The following is an 18,065-nucleotide window of genomic DNA, read 5'->3' on the forward strand; positions in this document are numbered from 1 at the left end:
TAGCTGAATGGCTTTTAGACTAATGGTAACTGATCACCTCTGTACACAGACCAGAATTGGCTTTTTTTTTTGCACTTGTTGCATTGTCATGACTTTCCATTATGAATGAATGCTTTTTTTCTGACAAGCTGCTCTTTGTCTTGGTGAACTCTAGTGAACTTTTTCACAGCATCCCATAGCAGTGTGGTTGAGGTCAGAAGCCAGGAAAAAAGCCTTCATCAGAGATAATGGTGGCACCCACCTGTGTACGTGTAATCATACTCTTACCGGTAACTGCCCAATATAATTTTCTTCTCAGCCTGTAATTCCAGTTTTCCAGTTCGGGAGGTGTAAGTGATTCACAGAGGCTCCGTGAGAACACCTGTAGCAGCTTCATACACAGATTTATTCTTGTCAGAATCTTTGTTCAGTTTTGACTTGATCTATTGAGATCTGAGATCGATTTGTCCCATCTGATTGTCTGCTTCTTTTGTACTCTCTCAGTCAATTTATATTTCTTTGTTCATTTTGGAACCACTCTGTCGTGAGTCATTATATGTCCATTGTTGATCGCGTTGCTGCACAAAAGCACTAGTTTTCAAATAGGCTACAACAGTGACGGAGGGCATCAAATGAATCATGCCATCAGTGGCTACTCGCCACACATTTTTGGGTTGGTACTCAACTTCACATACTGCATTCCCTTTTTTTTTTTAATCTAAGGTATCAGTGCCAGTTTCCAAACAGATTCCAGCACTTCTCTCGTGATTCACAGTTCACACTGTTTTTTTCACTGCACATTGACCTACTACATCTTCTGCACGTCACAGCACAATGATGTATGAACATTTAAACAACATTCAACATAGTGTCCAGCTCAGTGCAAATCATTTTCAACCAATTTGCTGTTTCTTAGAAAATATTGTGAATATTTAAGAAAGATGCTTCCAGTATGCCACTCCTATTTAATTGTGCCACAGAGCAACCGAGTACATTGTAAAGGCCTCAGTAAACTCCTCTCCATTCTGAATACCAAAAGATGTCTCTTTCATATGCACAACATTTTACACATGCACAGAGAGCAGTAAATGCTTCCCATATGGCAGCATCCACACATTTATCAGCCCTTCTGCGTTGGTTTATATAAAAAAAAGTTTGTGGCTAGTTTGCTGCCAGTAAAAGAGAAATTATGGAAATGTATTTATAACATTATTTGTGAAGAAAGTGCTGATACGTGAAATCCACACAGTGCTGTCACTTCGAAATCACATTTTTATCAGTCATAGATGTCAGAAAAGAAAAGGCTTTTTTACTCAGTTCAAAATAAATTACCTCTTCTATAATTATTCACAGTGTGAGTGAATAATTGAACACTGGTGAGAGTGAGAGTGAACACTGGTGTTTCAGGTATGCCATAGTCAGTGATGGATGTAACAAATGAGCATAGCTGTAGGTTTTGAGTGTGTTTAACTCAAGAGTATTAACAAATATAATGTGCCTAATGTAATAACACAAAAAAATCTAATCTTTCATGTCTTTATTGAGAACAACCATAAAAACCTCACAGTGCAAGTGGAAAAAGTTGGAGGTGTAGACTAGAGCTACTCCGACTGACAAGAATCACTCAAACTTTTTAAGTTTGCGCCGCACAATAAGAATACGCCTATGTGAGCCATGCCTCGCCAAAAAGAGCTTTCAGAGGGTCTGCGATTTAGAAATCTTCATTTACATATAGCTGGTCTACAGTTAGGCAAACAATATACAAATGGGGACACTTTACCAAGAAGTTGGCAGACAGTCGAAATTACCCCAAGAGCACAACAAAGAAGCAACCCCGAGAGACAGCCAAAGATTTTAAGGCATCATTGGAAATAAACATCTGTGTAGATAAGTTTACAATGGTAAGACATTGAACAAGCAGAATGTCTATGGCAGGACACAAATCTTCTGCTCACTAAAAAGAACATTGCTGCATGTCTGAAGTTTGCCAAAGAGCACATTGACACTCCACAGCAGTATTGGCAAATTTTTTTGTGGACTGATGAAAGCAAGATTGAACTTTTTGGAAAGAACACACAGCACTACATCCGACGTAAAAAGGTCAATGCATATCATCATGAAAACATCATCCCAATCATAAAGTATGGTGGAGGAAACATCATGATTTGGGCCTGCTTTGCTGCATCAGGGCCTGGCCAGCTTGCAGGGATTAGGGGGAAAATGAATTCACAAGTTTATCAACAAATTATTCAGGATAAAAACACACAACAGAAAAACACAGAACAGAATGGCTCCACATTTTGTCGTTGCCAAGATAGAGCTCAGACCTCAACCCAAAAGACATGCTACAGAACAACTTGAAGAGAGACGCAACAAACATAAGACGGGCTTCAATTCCTCCTGAACGATGTGCAGGTCTGATCCACAGCTACAGGAAGCGCCTGTTTGAGGTTATTGCAGCCAAGGGGGGTCAACCAGTTATTAATTTTAAGGGTTCACATAGTTTTTCCACTATCACTATGAGGTTTTATGGTTGTTGTCAATAAAGACATGGAAGACTAGAATTTTTTGTGCTATTATTTTAGGCACATTGTATTTGTTAATACTTTTGACTTGGATGAAGATCAGATTAGATTTTATGACAAATTAATGCAGAAAACCATGAAAATCAAAAAGGTTCACATAATTCTTCCTGGAACTGCAAAAGCTCAAGACATTATTTAGTGGTGTCTTCGTCGAAACCCCATGTTACTTTATTTACAAGTGGGGAAAATTCAGTGAAATGTGCACCTAGTTTCTGAGCCATTACGTAACTCTGACGTTACATAATAACCTGTATAGCAGGACACTTCACTACAGGTTAAACTGTGAAAGTAACATATTGCTTTGATTCAACGATAAAATACAGTAGCCTCTTTTCCCCATTACTCTCACACTGGAATCCATCACAGTAATGGAGCAATCTGGCAAAACAACAAGTAATTTATGGGGGTTCAAGCCCTTTTCCCTCACAGTATGAAGACGACTCAGGAGTGTGCCCGACCTCTGATGCTGCACTAAGGCTTTTGGTGCTTTTCTGCTAAAGTGTGCCCAGGAAATTGGCTCAGCTTTAGGTGTTCAATTTGTCGCTGCCATGATGTTTCATGTGAAGATAGCAGTGGGAGGACGTGTAAAAATGCATAGCAACAGACTCTTTCTCTTCCTTACACGCTCTCTCCCTCTCTCTCTCACTCACACACAAACACACACACACATACGAGCACAGACAAATAAATATGCGACTGCACAGATATAGCACATGTTACCCCACTCCCGAACACAAAGCCTTGTGGAATAATAATGGCCCCATATTAAACCCTACACCCTCAGGCAAATGATGTAAATGGCATCACACAACAGGAGTCGGTCTCAGTTTGTGAATCACCAGCAGCAGCAGTCGAGGGAGAACATGTGCCTTTGCCCAGCCAGCTGCACCCATCGCACAGGTCACAGGCTCAGTCTGGAAAACCGATCCACTGTCTGTGGATTGATCCACTGTGTGTGTTTGTGTGTGTTGCAGTCACTCTCCCGTGGCAGCACGCTGCTCCTCAGCCTTCGCTGCCATCACGCCCGATCACGACTGTCCGTCAAATCATTTGGTAAAATTACCACAAAGATGGGAAGGCTTGTGAACACAGGCAGTATCCATTTCCCTCATCCGAGCTGCAGGATTGCGCCTGTGCAGCGCTGTAGAAGTGCAATTGGCCTGTTGAAACCCTGCAATTCTATTTCAGGCCATCCCACACACAGTGGGAGAGGAACAGAAATGTGTCACCCTTTAATTACAGCTTTTCAGGTCCTTGTGAAATTCTGTGCATCTGTAGGTAAGAGAGCCCTACTTTGGATTTCAGGAACACACCTCCAGCAATTAGCACATCAGGGACATGAACGGTTGTGTGTGTGTGTGTGTGTGTGTGTGTGTTAGTTTGTGTGCTCTAATTGGTTTGATTTAAGCATTTTGGTTTATTTGTCCATATTTTCAGGATCCACAGCTACAGCACATGAAAATTATGTCCTTTGATGACAATACTGCTAGTAATGCTGACGGCCAATTTCAGTGTGTGTTATGTTCCCAATTATATCACCAGTACTGTCACCCACTCTGAGCTTTTCTCAGTCTGTTCTGCCAGCTGAACCACCAAGCTTTATTCCTATAGGGTCAACCCCTTTCAATTAATTTCTTGTTAGTCCTGATCCAAATAAGCTGCAGTAAGAATTTAATCCTCATAACTGGATTATGAGCTGATTGGTGCTACAAGAGCACTGTTTATTTTTGAAATGAAGGGTTACGTAATTTTGGTTTTGATGGTGTATTGACAGCCAATCAGAGCCGATCGGTTAACGAACAGTTAATATCCGAATCTGGGAGGACAATGATTCCTAGTTTCTGACAGGAGATGCGACTTACCAATGTATTGGCTGTTTTTATTATTGTGTCCTTGAAAAAGATTTTATACATAGACCTCAGAGGACCACACACACACACACACACACACACACCCCTCCCCTTCTGTGTGCATTAATATTAAGATACAAGATGAAGGATTGAAGGACAATTTGCTTGAAAGATTGTATTTTAAATGTCCACCGTTTCTTCTCAGTAAGAACCACTCTAACAAAAAATCTCTTTGCAGTGGTACACTCTATTCTTCTAAAACGAACACACACACACACTCACACACACACTGTTCTTCTACATCTGTGTTCCTACATTTAGATAAATGAATAACATATTTCCTGTTGAGCCTCTTGCTCGGTTGCCATGCTGTTCTGAGTTTTTCCCTTTGATTGTTGTGAGTGTTGGACACAGGTTATCGTGTTAACTCAACCAGCCCGACTCCATGGCGACCGGTTCTCCGTGCTATTTTCCTGTAGGGAAGGTTACTGTGTTCTGGCACATTTGTTCCCCACTGCGTGAGATAATTCCCCTGTCATTGTAGGACGCACTAAAAAGGCTAGAAGTTAAAGGACAGGGAGGAGTGTGAGTGTGTGTAGGCAGTCTGTTGTGTGCGTATGTCTTAAGCCTTGTATTATTAATCAGCAATAACCGTGAGTTCAGCAGGGGAGGGGAAAGAGGCCGAGGGTTGACATTTTGGGCCGTTGTAAGTCCAGCAGGGAGGCTCGCACACCAGCATTAGTAGAGCAGTAGGTTACTGTTTCAGTCCTGCCCACAGTGCTTTGTTGTGTTACTGTGAACCTGCTAGGGTGCAGGATGCCACTTGTTTCAACAGGAATATCATCCATTTTTTAACCCCAAGATGTACCACTGTATGTTTCTCAGCTCAGAATGTCAGTTCACACTGTACCTGTGCTGAAAGCAATTTTCCTCAGGAAACTAGCTGAAGTGAGGAGGATGATACCAGATTTCATCCATCTGTTGTCCCATAAAACTGATCATATAAGTCGATTATGTAAGTGAGGTAAGAGACGAGCCGACAAATTAGTTTCGTAGTGTTGCTCCGGGAGCCGAAGATGAAGGATCCCAATAACAGATTATGAAAAGCAGTATTAATAAATGGATATCAAAGCATATCTGTTTGATCTACCTTCGTGTTTGGTAAAAGCAAAAGGATGATCTGATAAATATCCAAATCCTCTTGTTCTACTTCAAAACACCTCCAGGTTGTTGTGATGTCAAAAGGCACTTATGCAGATAATTACCATTAGAAGTTTACTAAGAATGATTAGAAGAAATTTTGTGAAACAAAGAGGCGCAGTCTTTGAATGCTTACCCCATCATGCGTGTTGAATTGGCAGACAGAAGCATGTCTTCACTAGAAAGATAATAACTCAGAGCTTTTTCAGTTGTGTATTACAGGCAAATTTGTACAACAACTGAACAAACATTGCCAAATGTAAGCTGCTGATTCTGTAATGGTTTTGTCTCGAAGTCCCAGTTTTGCATTTTGATTCCTCGCTCGGTATCTCTGGATAATTATGTTGCCTTAGCAGTTTCTGGAAAATTAAGGATGCCTGGCTGATGACAGGATACAGTACATGGGAGTTTTTATGACATGACTTTGAAACATCCACTCTCTGTCTGAGCAAAACAGAAGCATGTTAAGACCAAAAAAAAAAAAAAGTCCATTTCAGTTTTTCAGTGGTTGATCTTTTCTTCATCTACTCTGCGCATCATGTATTCGTATCATGGACTAAAGTTCTCCCAGGGACATGAAGTGTTTGATGTTTTACAGAATAGGCCTGGGTGCACACTGAACCACTACTACATTTTTAACATTATGTGCACACAGAACTGATAATGTATTGAGTACAAATATATCCTCAAACGTCCGACTGTATAATATAATATCAGAGGTGCTGAGCCTGTGACGTAGTTGAAAGTGCTGCCGTTACTAAAAGAGAGGATGCATATTTGTCGCATCTGATTGTAGTTGTTTCATGCACTGAGTAAGTGGTAAACAGCATTCCTAAATCCTGTTGAGTCCCCAACAGAGTCCACAGGCAAACGATGATGAATTGTTGTGTGCTGGAATAATAATCCCACACGGCGTTTGCTTACAATGAAATAATTGCCTAAACTAGCTGACAACCAACAACCTGTTGGGACAATTATTATCCTCTTTTGTTTGGCTTTTGTGTCTTTGACAGTGTATGTATTCACTCCTCTCCTCACCAGCTTTCCAGATGGCACAGTTTCATGTTGTACATTTAATTTAAGGATTAATTCAAAGCGCTAGTTGAGCTTGTTGATGGGAACTATATCCATAAAAAGCATGATGGGCCTATGTATGCTTTCTTTTTGTGGGTTTTAAAGAGGGAAATTGTCAACGTACAGAGGCAGGGGGTTTGTTTAAAATACAAAATTGTAATTGCTGCTGGCATGCTGCACAGTGGTAATAGATGATAAGCATTATTTCTGCTGTCGTGGAGGGCGTATAGTTGATTTTGATTAGTGTTACTCTCACTGTAAAGAGTTAATAGAGCCTTGGTCAGGCTCTGTGCTTCAGCTGAGCACCTCCTCTCATGTCAGCTTTTACATAAATAAGAGCTTTTTCTCTCCATCACTCCCGCTCCTTCTCTTTCTCTCATGCACACCCACACAGAGCCTGTCAGAGGCACATGAGGATGGGAGGAGGAAGGAGGGAGGTGGGTGAAGCATGACACGTGAAAAAGGAAAAGCGTTGCTCTTAACACTGCATCTACAGCCCTCTATCTATTGTTTCTCAGTTTTTTTCTCTCTCTCCTTCTGTTTTCAGACACCGTATGTATTCAAGAGTATTTTCTCTCACTGAAATCCGAGCTATTGTGATTTAATACGCAAAGGCTCTTCTCTTTGTTCTCAAAATTACCCAGTTTGTTATGAAAATCTTCTCTCCTCTGGCACTGAGTTGAAGGCACTGCTAATTGGATCTAACTGAGGGAGACGCAAATTATGAATTTGGATTTAGTGATGATTTATGATATGTAAAACACAATAAGCCTGTGTACACTATCTATTATATAACATAGTATATAAGAAAAAAACAGAGAAAGCTTCATGCTTCCCAACAAACACTATGGTCGAAAGAAAAATATTATAGCTCTCTCTCTGCTTGTATTTTATTGTGAAATCGATAAAAATCCTACATTTTTTCAGACACTAGTAAATGGGTGTTCAAGACTTTGCACACCAATCTGTTGCCATGGCAACTTGCAGAGTTTTTCCAGCTGACCTACAGTTGGCTGACTGCTGCCTCACCGAGGTACAGTTTGGATGAGTTGTCCTCTCCTCCATATTCGAGTCACTGTTTATGGATAAAAGAGTCATTTTCAACAAAAAAACGTGTGTGTTCCCAAACTAAACTTATCGATTGATTGTGAGTATTTAGGAAGAATTAAATGCTCCAAACAGGTTGCTTCCAGCAGAGTAACTGTAAATTTAGTATCTATAAAAGTATCATATTGGTCATATAAACTGACTCAAGTTGTTGTGAAAGAGATTTTTTTAATCAAATCAAGTCAATTTAACACAAAGTCAGAAATATCTTATTTTTGGTACAACTTTAAGTCAAAAGACCTTAGGTCAACTCTAAAGAAATAACAAGCTTTAAAGTCAGACGCTGGCGCGACAGTACTGACAACAGCAGTTTGCTAAGTGCTGCATCACTTGTGCTTTTATTGGAAGTGAATTTCACAGTTGTTTTCACTTCGCCATTAAAGAGTCTCTGTCTTAAAAATCATAAAATCTACTTTGGCTCAGTTGTAATTAAACACTAAAACACTTTATAGGCACCGTTTACGCAATGTTGGGCAAGTTACTTGAGAACTGTTTTCAAGTCATTATTCATTAAAGCACAATAATGGACTACTTTACCAAGTGCTATGCAGCAAATGGTCCTGACCTCCTGAGCAATTATTTACCCTGGATGACCACTGAATGTACCTGTAAAAAAGATTTGGCTGGAATAAAAGTACAAATCTTAAATCAATTTATGTGGAGTCACATTTCTCTTTCTCACATTTCTCTTTTAGTTAAAGCTACACTGTATCTTAACTGTATCCTAAATCACCCTACCCACTGAACACAGAGACTAAACTGATATCTACGCTCCATCAAACTCTCATTAAGGTGGTGAACGAGCCAACCCCCGAATGTCAAAGTAACAAAGGCATTGCTGGATAATTACTGTAAGTGTAATATAATTACTGCATATCAATTTCTCACTTTACTCTATTCATTATTGAAAAAAAGTAATCAGCTTACTGTAATGCATTACTGCACAACACTGTGTATTCTCATTATTTTAAAATGCTCAATACAGAGACTGTAAATACAAAATGCGAAAGCAGACGCAGACTCAGATGCGGTTGTTCGTGTGTCACGGTATGACCCTGCAGAGAGAGGTTATAATTTGCACATCACCATCACAATAAAAACTTAAAATCATAAAATGTACCATGATGATATTTGGCACATTGTAGTCGCCCTTCCTGACCCAGAAAGCGACTCTGGTATCATGTTATGTAAATTCAGGTCTCATCGTGGTTTAAAAGGTAAAATACTGAATAAAATACTGAACAGAAAATGGAGGGGAAAAAAATGAGATTATAAGAGAGTCTGTTTATTTAAGTCAAGCCAATCATTTCTTCAGGTGATTTCACTGGTTGGTTGAAAGTGCATTGATTAGTAAAAGACGCCAAACACATCACTGAATAATACAGTTTACATTTAATGAGCTTCTCAGTAAATATGTAATAGTTTCACACGTTATAGTGGAGAAGTACATTATTTTTAACTAATCACAAGTTATAAAATAGCTTAATGAATGTCAGTTAAGTGGTATTTTCTCTAGTATTAAAATGATTTTGTGGCTTTTTAACAACAAATAAGATAATCAGTCTTATAGGGACATAAACTCGTAATATGGTTTTCATCTATTACATATTACTATGATGGATTAAAGGAATGTTGTGTTTACTCTAATAAACTATAAAACAGACCAGAAAACAACTCAATACAGAACTGTAAAGATGTGGGAGTAAATACCAACACCATGTTAAAATTCATTTTAATATACAACAAAATACCAAGTGGAGAACAGTGAAATATTCCTTTTCTCCCCAAATATATTACCAATTCTTTCTGAAGTGTGAATTACCCAAAAGTATGCCTCCTCCAGGAAACAGAAGTTCACAACTCGTCTCTGCTCTCCCCTTGTGTTGCTGGGGAAGAACAGAGGAGTGTGTTATGACTAACCAGTCGGCCTGGCGAGTGTGTATTACGTCAAAAAGTCACACACTCATCAGCAGCCTTCTGTACCAGCTGAATGTGCATTCAGTCAAAAGTTTGGGTGTAAAGACGACACATTACGCTGACACAGTTTGACACTAAAGCTGTGTCTTTGTTTAACAATGCACTGTGGAGACTTACTGTACATTTCAATAAGTAGGGTGTGAAGGGACCATTAATCAAAGCGCTGGTGCGCACAGTGACGCTGCCATTCCCTCGTCCTAACAATGTGTGTGCAAAATGAATTTCACATGCTTCACAATGGTTTCGCTCAGAGTGAGACAGAAAGAGGCTGAGCCCGACTTCTGTGACAGCCAATTTGCTACTTTATTGTTAGAATGAATTTCGAAGCATTGACTTTAAAAAAGAAAAAGGAGGTTGCAGGCACCTGCGCTCTTGATAGCTCTTTTTCAGAGCAAACATTTTGACTCACCGTAGCAGGTAAAATACAGGTGTAGGGCTGATCATGGCTCCGTTTCCTTTACACAGTAAGTCATGTCACGGAGTTCAGCATGCAAACAGCCATGCCCAAGGTCATTATTGATGCCACTCATGTTAAAACTGTGGTTTTCCAGTTAATACATATCAAAATGTCTCCAGTGAGAAATCCAACTTGATTTATTCAAAGGGATATTGCAACACCAAGGCAAATACAGTTGTTCTGTAAATGGGATCATGCCTGTGCTTTAGCCCAGCTCAGCAGCCAACACTTACAGCTTCACGGCTTAGCACAAAGACTGGAAGCAGGTAAAAGCGCTCACCTAGCTCTACCAAAAGGTGACCTCCAACACACTGTATCGTGTTGTGTAAATGCTCTATGCACAGTACTTTTAACAGAAAACAAGACATTGTTACTTAACAAGGAGGTTGTTGTTAGTTATCTGGGCCTGTGAACAGCAGCTTCATGAAAGTTTCACCATGAACTTGCTCACTTTGCACACATCATCAGGGGATGTTGCTAGCATTCAGCAACATGTAAATAAAGTGATATTGGAGCTGTTATACTATCTTTTGGTGAAGGCTAGAATATCAAATCATGAATCTGAAGCTGAACTCTGTTAAAACAATGATGACTAAAAGTGCAGCTGTGTATCAGCTGTAATATACATTATGTGCATTAAATATGTTGCACATAGATGATGTCTGCTGAGCTATTACAAACCACTTTACTGGAAATTATATTTATATACTGTGTTGCTAAACTGTTTTCCTAATTACATTATGTTATGTTGACGAGGTAATCGCTGGTTAGATGGTGTTCAACAGCCACGTTTGTTTGTTTTTTAAATAAATAAAGTGCTATAGTGGAGTTGGCAGGATGTAGTCGGGGTTGATGGCAGTCGTACAAAGAGCACGTCTGCCACGTCGTTTGTGAGTAGGGTTAGGCAGCAAGTGCTATATAAAGCTGCAAGTTTGAATTAACATATTTGCCAGTTGCCACAGTTCATTAGAAATAGAATCCTAGCAATTATGTTTCCTTCAAAATGTGTTTACTGTTGCAAATTAGGTGAACAGTAGTGTGCAAAAGTCTTAGGCCGCCATTATATTTGTTGTTTTGGCAGTTTGGCATTAATTAAACATAAAATGACAGACAGTTATTTAGCGTGAATATGAGTGGAAGCCCTGTCAAACTCTGATGAGAAGTTTCTCAGCAACCAAGAAACCACTTTTTGTGTTCTAATGTAGACACTGAGAAATAAAAACAGCATTGCCAAAAACGTTAATTTAATGGTGGTCAAAGACATAATTTCTAAGAGACATGGTTGGCAACAAACATTATGAGCAATTCTTTATTTAGGTTTCGTTTTTTAACAAAAACTACCTGCATGAGACTGAACCAATATGATGACAGCATAATAAGAGCGTAACATCATAGAGATGTGAACCATAGAGATCTGAACTGGTGATGTGCATTATAAAAATAGTGCGCAATGAGTTAGGTTAGAAAAACAGAGCTGAGCTGTAATGCCAGTGAAAATATATATTTATATTTATTCACAGTGACTCCAGGAAGTTACCTGGCAATGAAAAAGTACTGCACGTAACTGTCTCCATATTAACTGAGCCAAAAACTAGAGTGGTATTGATCTTGTCATCTAACACTTGACAAGAAAGCAATTATCTCTGAAATGTCACTCTGGTCTTTTAACCGACCAAAGAATACAAGTAAGTAGAATGATTCCCATCTATTTATCATGAAAGCTTTACAGTTAAAGCAAATGCCAGTGCAACAACTCCGATGGTAGGAAATGATAAAGGACAGGACACAGTTTAAATTTTATCTAGCCTCTACTGATTTCATATTGCCAACATCATCATCAGCATTACCACGTTTGAACTGACTATACTTACTAACTGGTGCAACAGGCTGCAGGTTTCTCAGCAGGCCTGCTCTCTAATGAAGCGCAGCCTTGGGCCAGGCTGGAGGCTCAAGGTTACATACCTGTGATCTCTCCTCACAAAGAAAATCAGCAGCACCCATCTTAGAGAGATAAACAGTACTCAGCTCTGCTTGGATGGAGGCTGACTCACTGGCTCAGGCTGTGGAAATGTCTGCTGTTCCTTGGCCACTGCTTAAGCTCTGGTTTTCTGTGATTTCTAATCTGCAGGAAATAGTGCGACTGCCTGAAACTGCCGGAAAAGACCTGTCTCGTGTTATGGGAGAAATCAGCGTGAATCAGAAATGTCACAGCCTGTACACACTTTGTCGCCGGCCGTCCATGTTGTGTTGTTTCTGTCAGTGAGCTGCTCTGACCTTGACACATGACCTACACGTCTAATCTGCTGTTTTGGTTTTCTGTACTCGCACATCCGCCGTGATCACATTGTTCTCTCTCTCAGATTGAATTACAATGACCTCTGCAAGTTTAATGATCACCATGGATTTTTCCTGTTTTACATTAGGACCTGACATTATTAGAAACCGCGATTGTTTCCTTCCACTTTATTTGACTCCGATGTCTCTCCACTCATCAGCTTTCAAAATTACAAACCATGAGATGTAAACAGAACCCATTCTTGCTCCTGTTGCTGGCTCACCAAACAGTGTAGTCGCCCGTACAATGAGTTGCATTTTCATACTTGTTTGGTGGAGGAGTCGATACCTAGTCCCGTTAATTATTCATGTGTCAGTAATGTGTGCAGCTGTTCTCCGTTCAGACAGAGAGGAGGAAGATCAAACTGATCTCTAATCCATACATAGAGCTAAAGCAGGGAATGCTGATAATTACAGACATTTGGTGATCTCTACTTTTCCTCATTTCATTTTCTCTCACTTCAAATTCTTCGTCAGGTCAAAACTGTGCTGCTTTTTAAATTTTCTGTAAATATGTGAGGCTGAAAAGTTTCCATATGTTTTTTCTTTCTATAGCTCTGGCCTAACTCCTTTCCTGTTTGCTACCTCAACAGGAATACCTGTGTCCACTGAAGCGGTTTGTGGAGAGGAGTATGTTGTGACAGCCATGTCTCTGGAGATGGAAAAGACCATCACCAAGCTGATGTACGACTTCCAGAGGAACTCCACTTCTGATGATGACTCTGGATGTGCACTGGAGGAATACGCCTGGGTTCCCCCCGGCCTCAGTCCTGAGCAGGTACCCAAGTTCTACAATCTTCTTTCTGTCATGTCACAGATATTCAACTGGCACGTTTGGCAACTCTTTCACATCCCGTATACGTGTTTGATTATGTTATGCTCGTTTTTTGTCCAGCACAGTGAGACCATGTCCAATTGAACTGAATCGGTCAGAACAATTGAATTATTTGGACAATAAAATATCTGTGGCATTGTCCAAATAATCCTCAGATGAAAGATTCACTGATCTGAAAACAAGAAAATTATTATTTTAAAATCCCCTTCATGGTGTTTAAGTCTCCTCGTTTTGGAGGGAGGAGAAGGAAAGGACAGATGACATACAAAGCTGTTGGGCATTTCATGAAAGAATAATTGTAAGGACATTTTTCAGCAGTCAGCGTTAAAGCCGATGCTGTGTAGGACCCAAGTTCACAGTCAGACAGAATGACAACCATAACCAAAATCATGACTGGGAACCACAAACTGATTAGCTGATTGCACTGGAACAGATGCGAAGCGATGACTGAATTAAGTAAACGTCTGAGTCGCTTAATTAAATGAGTTCAAAATACAATATTTTGTATTAGCCTACTGTATATTCAAATAAATGATAGTTTGTTTATCCAGCAGGGAGAATAAACCGATGTCTTTAATCACCAAAAAGTAGTATATGATTAGTTATATCAAAAAATAGCAAACATTTACTCCATACTCCTGTATGCATATATTATCAATTCCCATTTAATGATGCCTTCTTATACTAAGCTTCAATTTGCTCTGTAATTTTTTTGTGTATTCTTGCAAATTTAAACCCAGAGGATTGGAAGTCATTTAAGTCAGTGAATGTTTGGATGAATTTAATTGAAAATGTGTGGCAATTTGTTTGTGCAGCAGGTTTCACAATTCCCTGACTGAACTCATTTGCAGTTTAAATGCATTTTAATTGCATGCATGACCAAGCTAATGTAATCAATTGTGCACATCGAGAGGAAGAGAGCGCCTTATCATTTCTTATTTTTGGGCATTGTTTTTGCTTGTTCTGACATAAGATAAACACGATGTGTTCAACTATATTGGGTGTAAACACTTAGGTCTTTATTTAGCAAGAGCAGCACTCTAATGCAACAGACCTCCGAGGGCTCTGTTAACAGATGACAGACTGGGCTGATAATAGTCATTTTCTCCAGTCAGCCATCTTGACAGGATGCTGAAAGAGGCTACAGCCTCTCTCTCATCCAACAGGAGGTGCAGACAATTGTAGCTGCCTGTTGCTTTTTTAATGCACTTGAATGTAATGAGATGTAATCCTGTCACTTCTGGTTTCTGCACTGCACGATGCCATTAATGTGACCTGCATTTTAAACTAAAAGTCACCACTTCAAGTAGCTCAGTCCATGAAGCTGCTAGAACTCGCAATCCCCTGTTTTGACTGAATCTATGTCACAGTATGGTTTATTGTGTCAGGACCTATGTGGTTTATTACTCATGATAAGGGACAAAAGTTCTTTACCTGATGCCCCCCGCTGAACTCTCTACTACTGACCAATTATGATCCAGTATACACTAAAGCACTTGTCATTCGTCATGCTTCTTAAATGTGATGATATTCTACTTTTCCTTTTACAAACCAAACAATCAATTAATAATAAAAATAAAGTAATACACTGCCCGTCCAAAAAAAACGTCACCACCTGGATTTAACTAAGCAAATAGTTAAGAGCCTTCTGTTGGATAATTATTGCATGGATGATTATGTTTCAGCTGGCAACAAGTTATTTAACCCTAAATGATGCAGTGTGTAGCTTTTCATTTCTTAAATAACAACGTCAGAAGACACATCCTGTGGTCATGGAAAAGATGTTAATCTGCTTAAGAAGGGTCAAATTATTGGCATCAATCCAGCCTCTAAGGACACTAATGAAACAACTAAAACTGGGTTAAGAACTGTCCAATGGGAGAAGGTCAATGAGTCCAGATTTACCCTGTTCCAGAGTGATGGTTGCATCAGGGTCAGAAGAATGGGTCATGCCTAGTGCCTACCGTACAAGCCTGTGGGGGCAGTGCTATGATCTGGGGTTGTTGCAATTGGTCAGTTCTAGGTTCAGCAACATTATGTGCCAAAAGAATGAGGTCAGCTGACTACCTGAATATACTGAATGACCAGGTTATTCCATCAATGGATTTTTTTATTTCCTGACGATATGGGCATATTCCAAGATGATAATACCAAGATTCATTGGGCACAAATTGTGAAAGGGTGGTACAGGGAGCATGACACATTATTTTCACACATCGATTGGCCACCACAGAGTCCAGACCTTAACCCCATCGAGAATCTTTGCAAATCTGGACAAGAATGAATATGTGTGTGGTGGACAGTGTATGATATACTGTATAACAGTGGATATGGGCCATTTTTCTGTTTTGACTACTTTTGATTCTTTCAAGTACATTTTCCTGATCATAATGAAAAATTCAGAGGTAGCAACTGGAATACTTTTGGATGGATCGCTGAAAACATCACCCTGTGCTCTTGAAAACTGCAATGGGCATTTGTCATCAGAAAAGGAAACAATAATGAATTAATCAATCAAATTCTCAGCTCAAAACATAGGAGAACTTTGTTCTCGTTCATTCCTTAAAGCGTACACATTTCCTCTTCTTCTGAGCTCTCTTCACTTGACTCTAGCAGATTTTAGGGAGAAGTCTCTCACTTTAAATTGCCCTGATTTGGTGTCACCCTTCACAGCACAGAATAAAACAAGTGGATGGGCTACAAAAGAATCTGAGAGTCAACACTCAGAGATGCTCTTCCTTCCCCTCATGTTTGCCACCCCACTGATTATGTAAATTGGACCACAACAATGTCGGCAAAATAGTTTTTTACACTGCAGTGAACACTAGATCACTTTGTGTCAAAGGCTATTTTGCTGAAAATCAGAGACAAGTGACAAGATTACTTTCATTCCGTTTGAGTGTTTACTTCTCAAACACCAATCAAGGTTTTTCTCTATTTCACATCCTAACATGCAAAACAAAAAGAGGTTCAGGCCACAGATATCAAGTGCTACTGCATCATGAATTCTAATTACAGTACCAATATGGATAACTGAGATTTCCTTAAAGCAATGTGAATATTAGCTGTTGAAAATTTAAAGAACCTGATGTTGCTCAAGGCTGGGTCTGCTGCAGCAGCACACGGCTCATTGTGCCACACACTTTCATTTGCAGACACTGATTTCCAAGGGCAGCGATGGCTGAGGGCATGAAGACCCATGATAAATTCATTTGAAAGTAATTTCAGTTTTATTCAGGTGGGTTTGTCACCATGAATTAATAAAAGAAGGTAATTTATGTAATCTAGTATGCTGTTAGCTTAGCATAATGAGCACGTACTGAATCGGACAACGCTGTGTAAGTGGGTTTTATGTCATAATTAAAGCTGCTTTAATCAGTCATTTTATATTAATAACAGATCATGTGATAACTTGTATGACGTGGGTGTGTGGTTGATATAATGAACTCAGAGAATTATCACCCAAATCTGCATTTCACCTCAGATATTAGGGGCTTTTCAATGACAACTTTACTATTTTGGTCTCTTAAAAAAAAGAAGAAGTAGAAGAAGAAGCACAAAATGTTCTAAAAACATAAAAAACTACCTGCCTGCAAACAGAGGCAGATATTTATTTCAGCATCAGTATAAATGAAAACAGACCTCGAACACAACTTCAGCTGAAGATTAAAAAGCCCACCTCAAGTGTTCAGCCTTGCTCATCCTCTGAGACGACTACTGGACAGCCTTCTTTTGCTGCACAATGTCCTGCATTCTTTATTTAGCTGTATCTGGACCTGTGATGCTGTTACTTCTCTGTCTGTTAGTAATCAGGCATGATGATGTTTTTACTATTGGTTTTCTTGATCGTGCTTTGGATGAATGTGTAAATTTGTTTGTCATATCAACCAAGTGATAATATGTTAATGTCAGAACTGCATCTTTGACCTTGATTGTTTCAGGTGCATCAGTATTATAACTCCTTACCAGAAGAGAAGGTCCCCTATATAAACAGCCCCGGAGAGAAATATCGCATCAAACAACTGCTCCACCAGCTACCACCACATGATAATGAGGTACATAGTTTATATCATATCTTTTATTATGACTTTGAATCACTGAAGCATTCTGCTTTTCATGCCGACACCTGATGACGAACTGTTGTTCAGGTGCGTTACTGTAATGGACTCGATGAGGAGGAGAAACGAGAGCTTAAGCTCTTCAGCAACCAGCGGAAGAAGGACAACTTGGGCAGAGGCAATGTTCGTCCTTTCCCCCTCACCATCAGTGGAGCCATCTGTGAAAAGGTAAACCCCACAGAACGGCTTCATTCCCTTTGCCCTTTTGTTCTCATGTTCTCTCAGTCAAGGCATCAGTGGTCAACCCAGCAACATTTCAATCTGTTTAAATGCACAGATTGTATTTTTTAATCTGTCTGTACATCTCAGCTCATGTATAAAATTTATTCCAGGTTCTGCATGCCTTTTTTTTTTTTTCAGATAGATGAAACTGATGTGCAGAAAAAAAACATTTCACTATTTGAAAAGATCATAGTTATTTCTAGTACCATCTTCTCACCCTCCCTCTTCATATCTTAGACTTTCATTCCTTTTCTCTGCCTCGTCTCCCTCCCCTTTTTATACCTTCTCTTTTTTATATGAATTCTTTCCTCTCCTCTTCTTCTTCTT

The 18,065-nt window shown here is 39.5% G+C and overlaps 1 protein-coding gene across 1 annotated transcript in view; it reads left to right on the forward strand.

Moving 5' to 3' along the window:
- Positions 1-18,065, forward strand: part of LOC113166887 (prickle-like protein 2) — a 35,334-nt gene that overhangs the window by 12,344 nt on the left and 4,925 nt on the right. Inside the window, exons 2-4 of the mRNA XM_026367086.1 lie at positions 13,157-13,341; positions 17,340-17,453; positions 17,547-17,684. Coding sequence (XP_026222871.1) covers positions 13,210-13,341; positions 17,340-17,453; positions 17,547-17,684 — 384 coding nt within the window. The 5' untranslated portion in view covers positions 13,157-13,209. The remainder of the gene's footprint in view (positions 1-13,156; positions 13,342-17,339; positions 17,454-17,546; positions 17,685-18,065) is intronic.

This window comes from Anabas testudineus, chromosome 7, assembly GCF_900324465.2.
Source record: "Anabas testudineus chromosome 7, fAnaTes1.2, whole genome shotgun sequence".
NCBI classification, from domain to species: domain Eukaryota; kingdom Metazoa; phylum Chordata; class Actinopteri; order Anabantiformes; family Anabantidae; genus Anabas; species Anabas testudineus.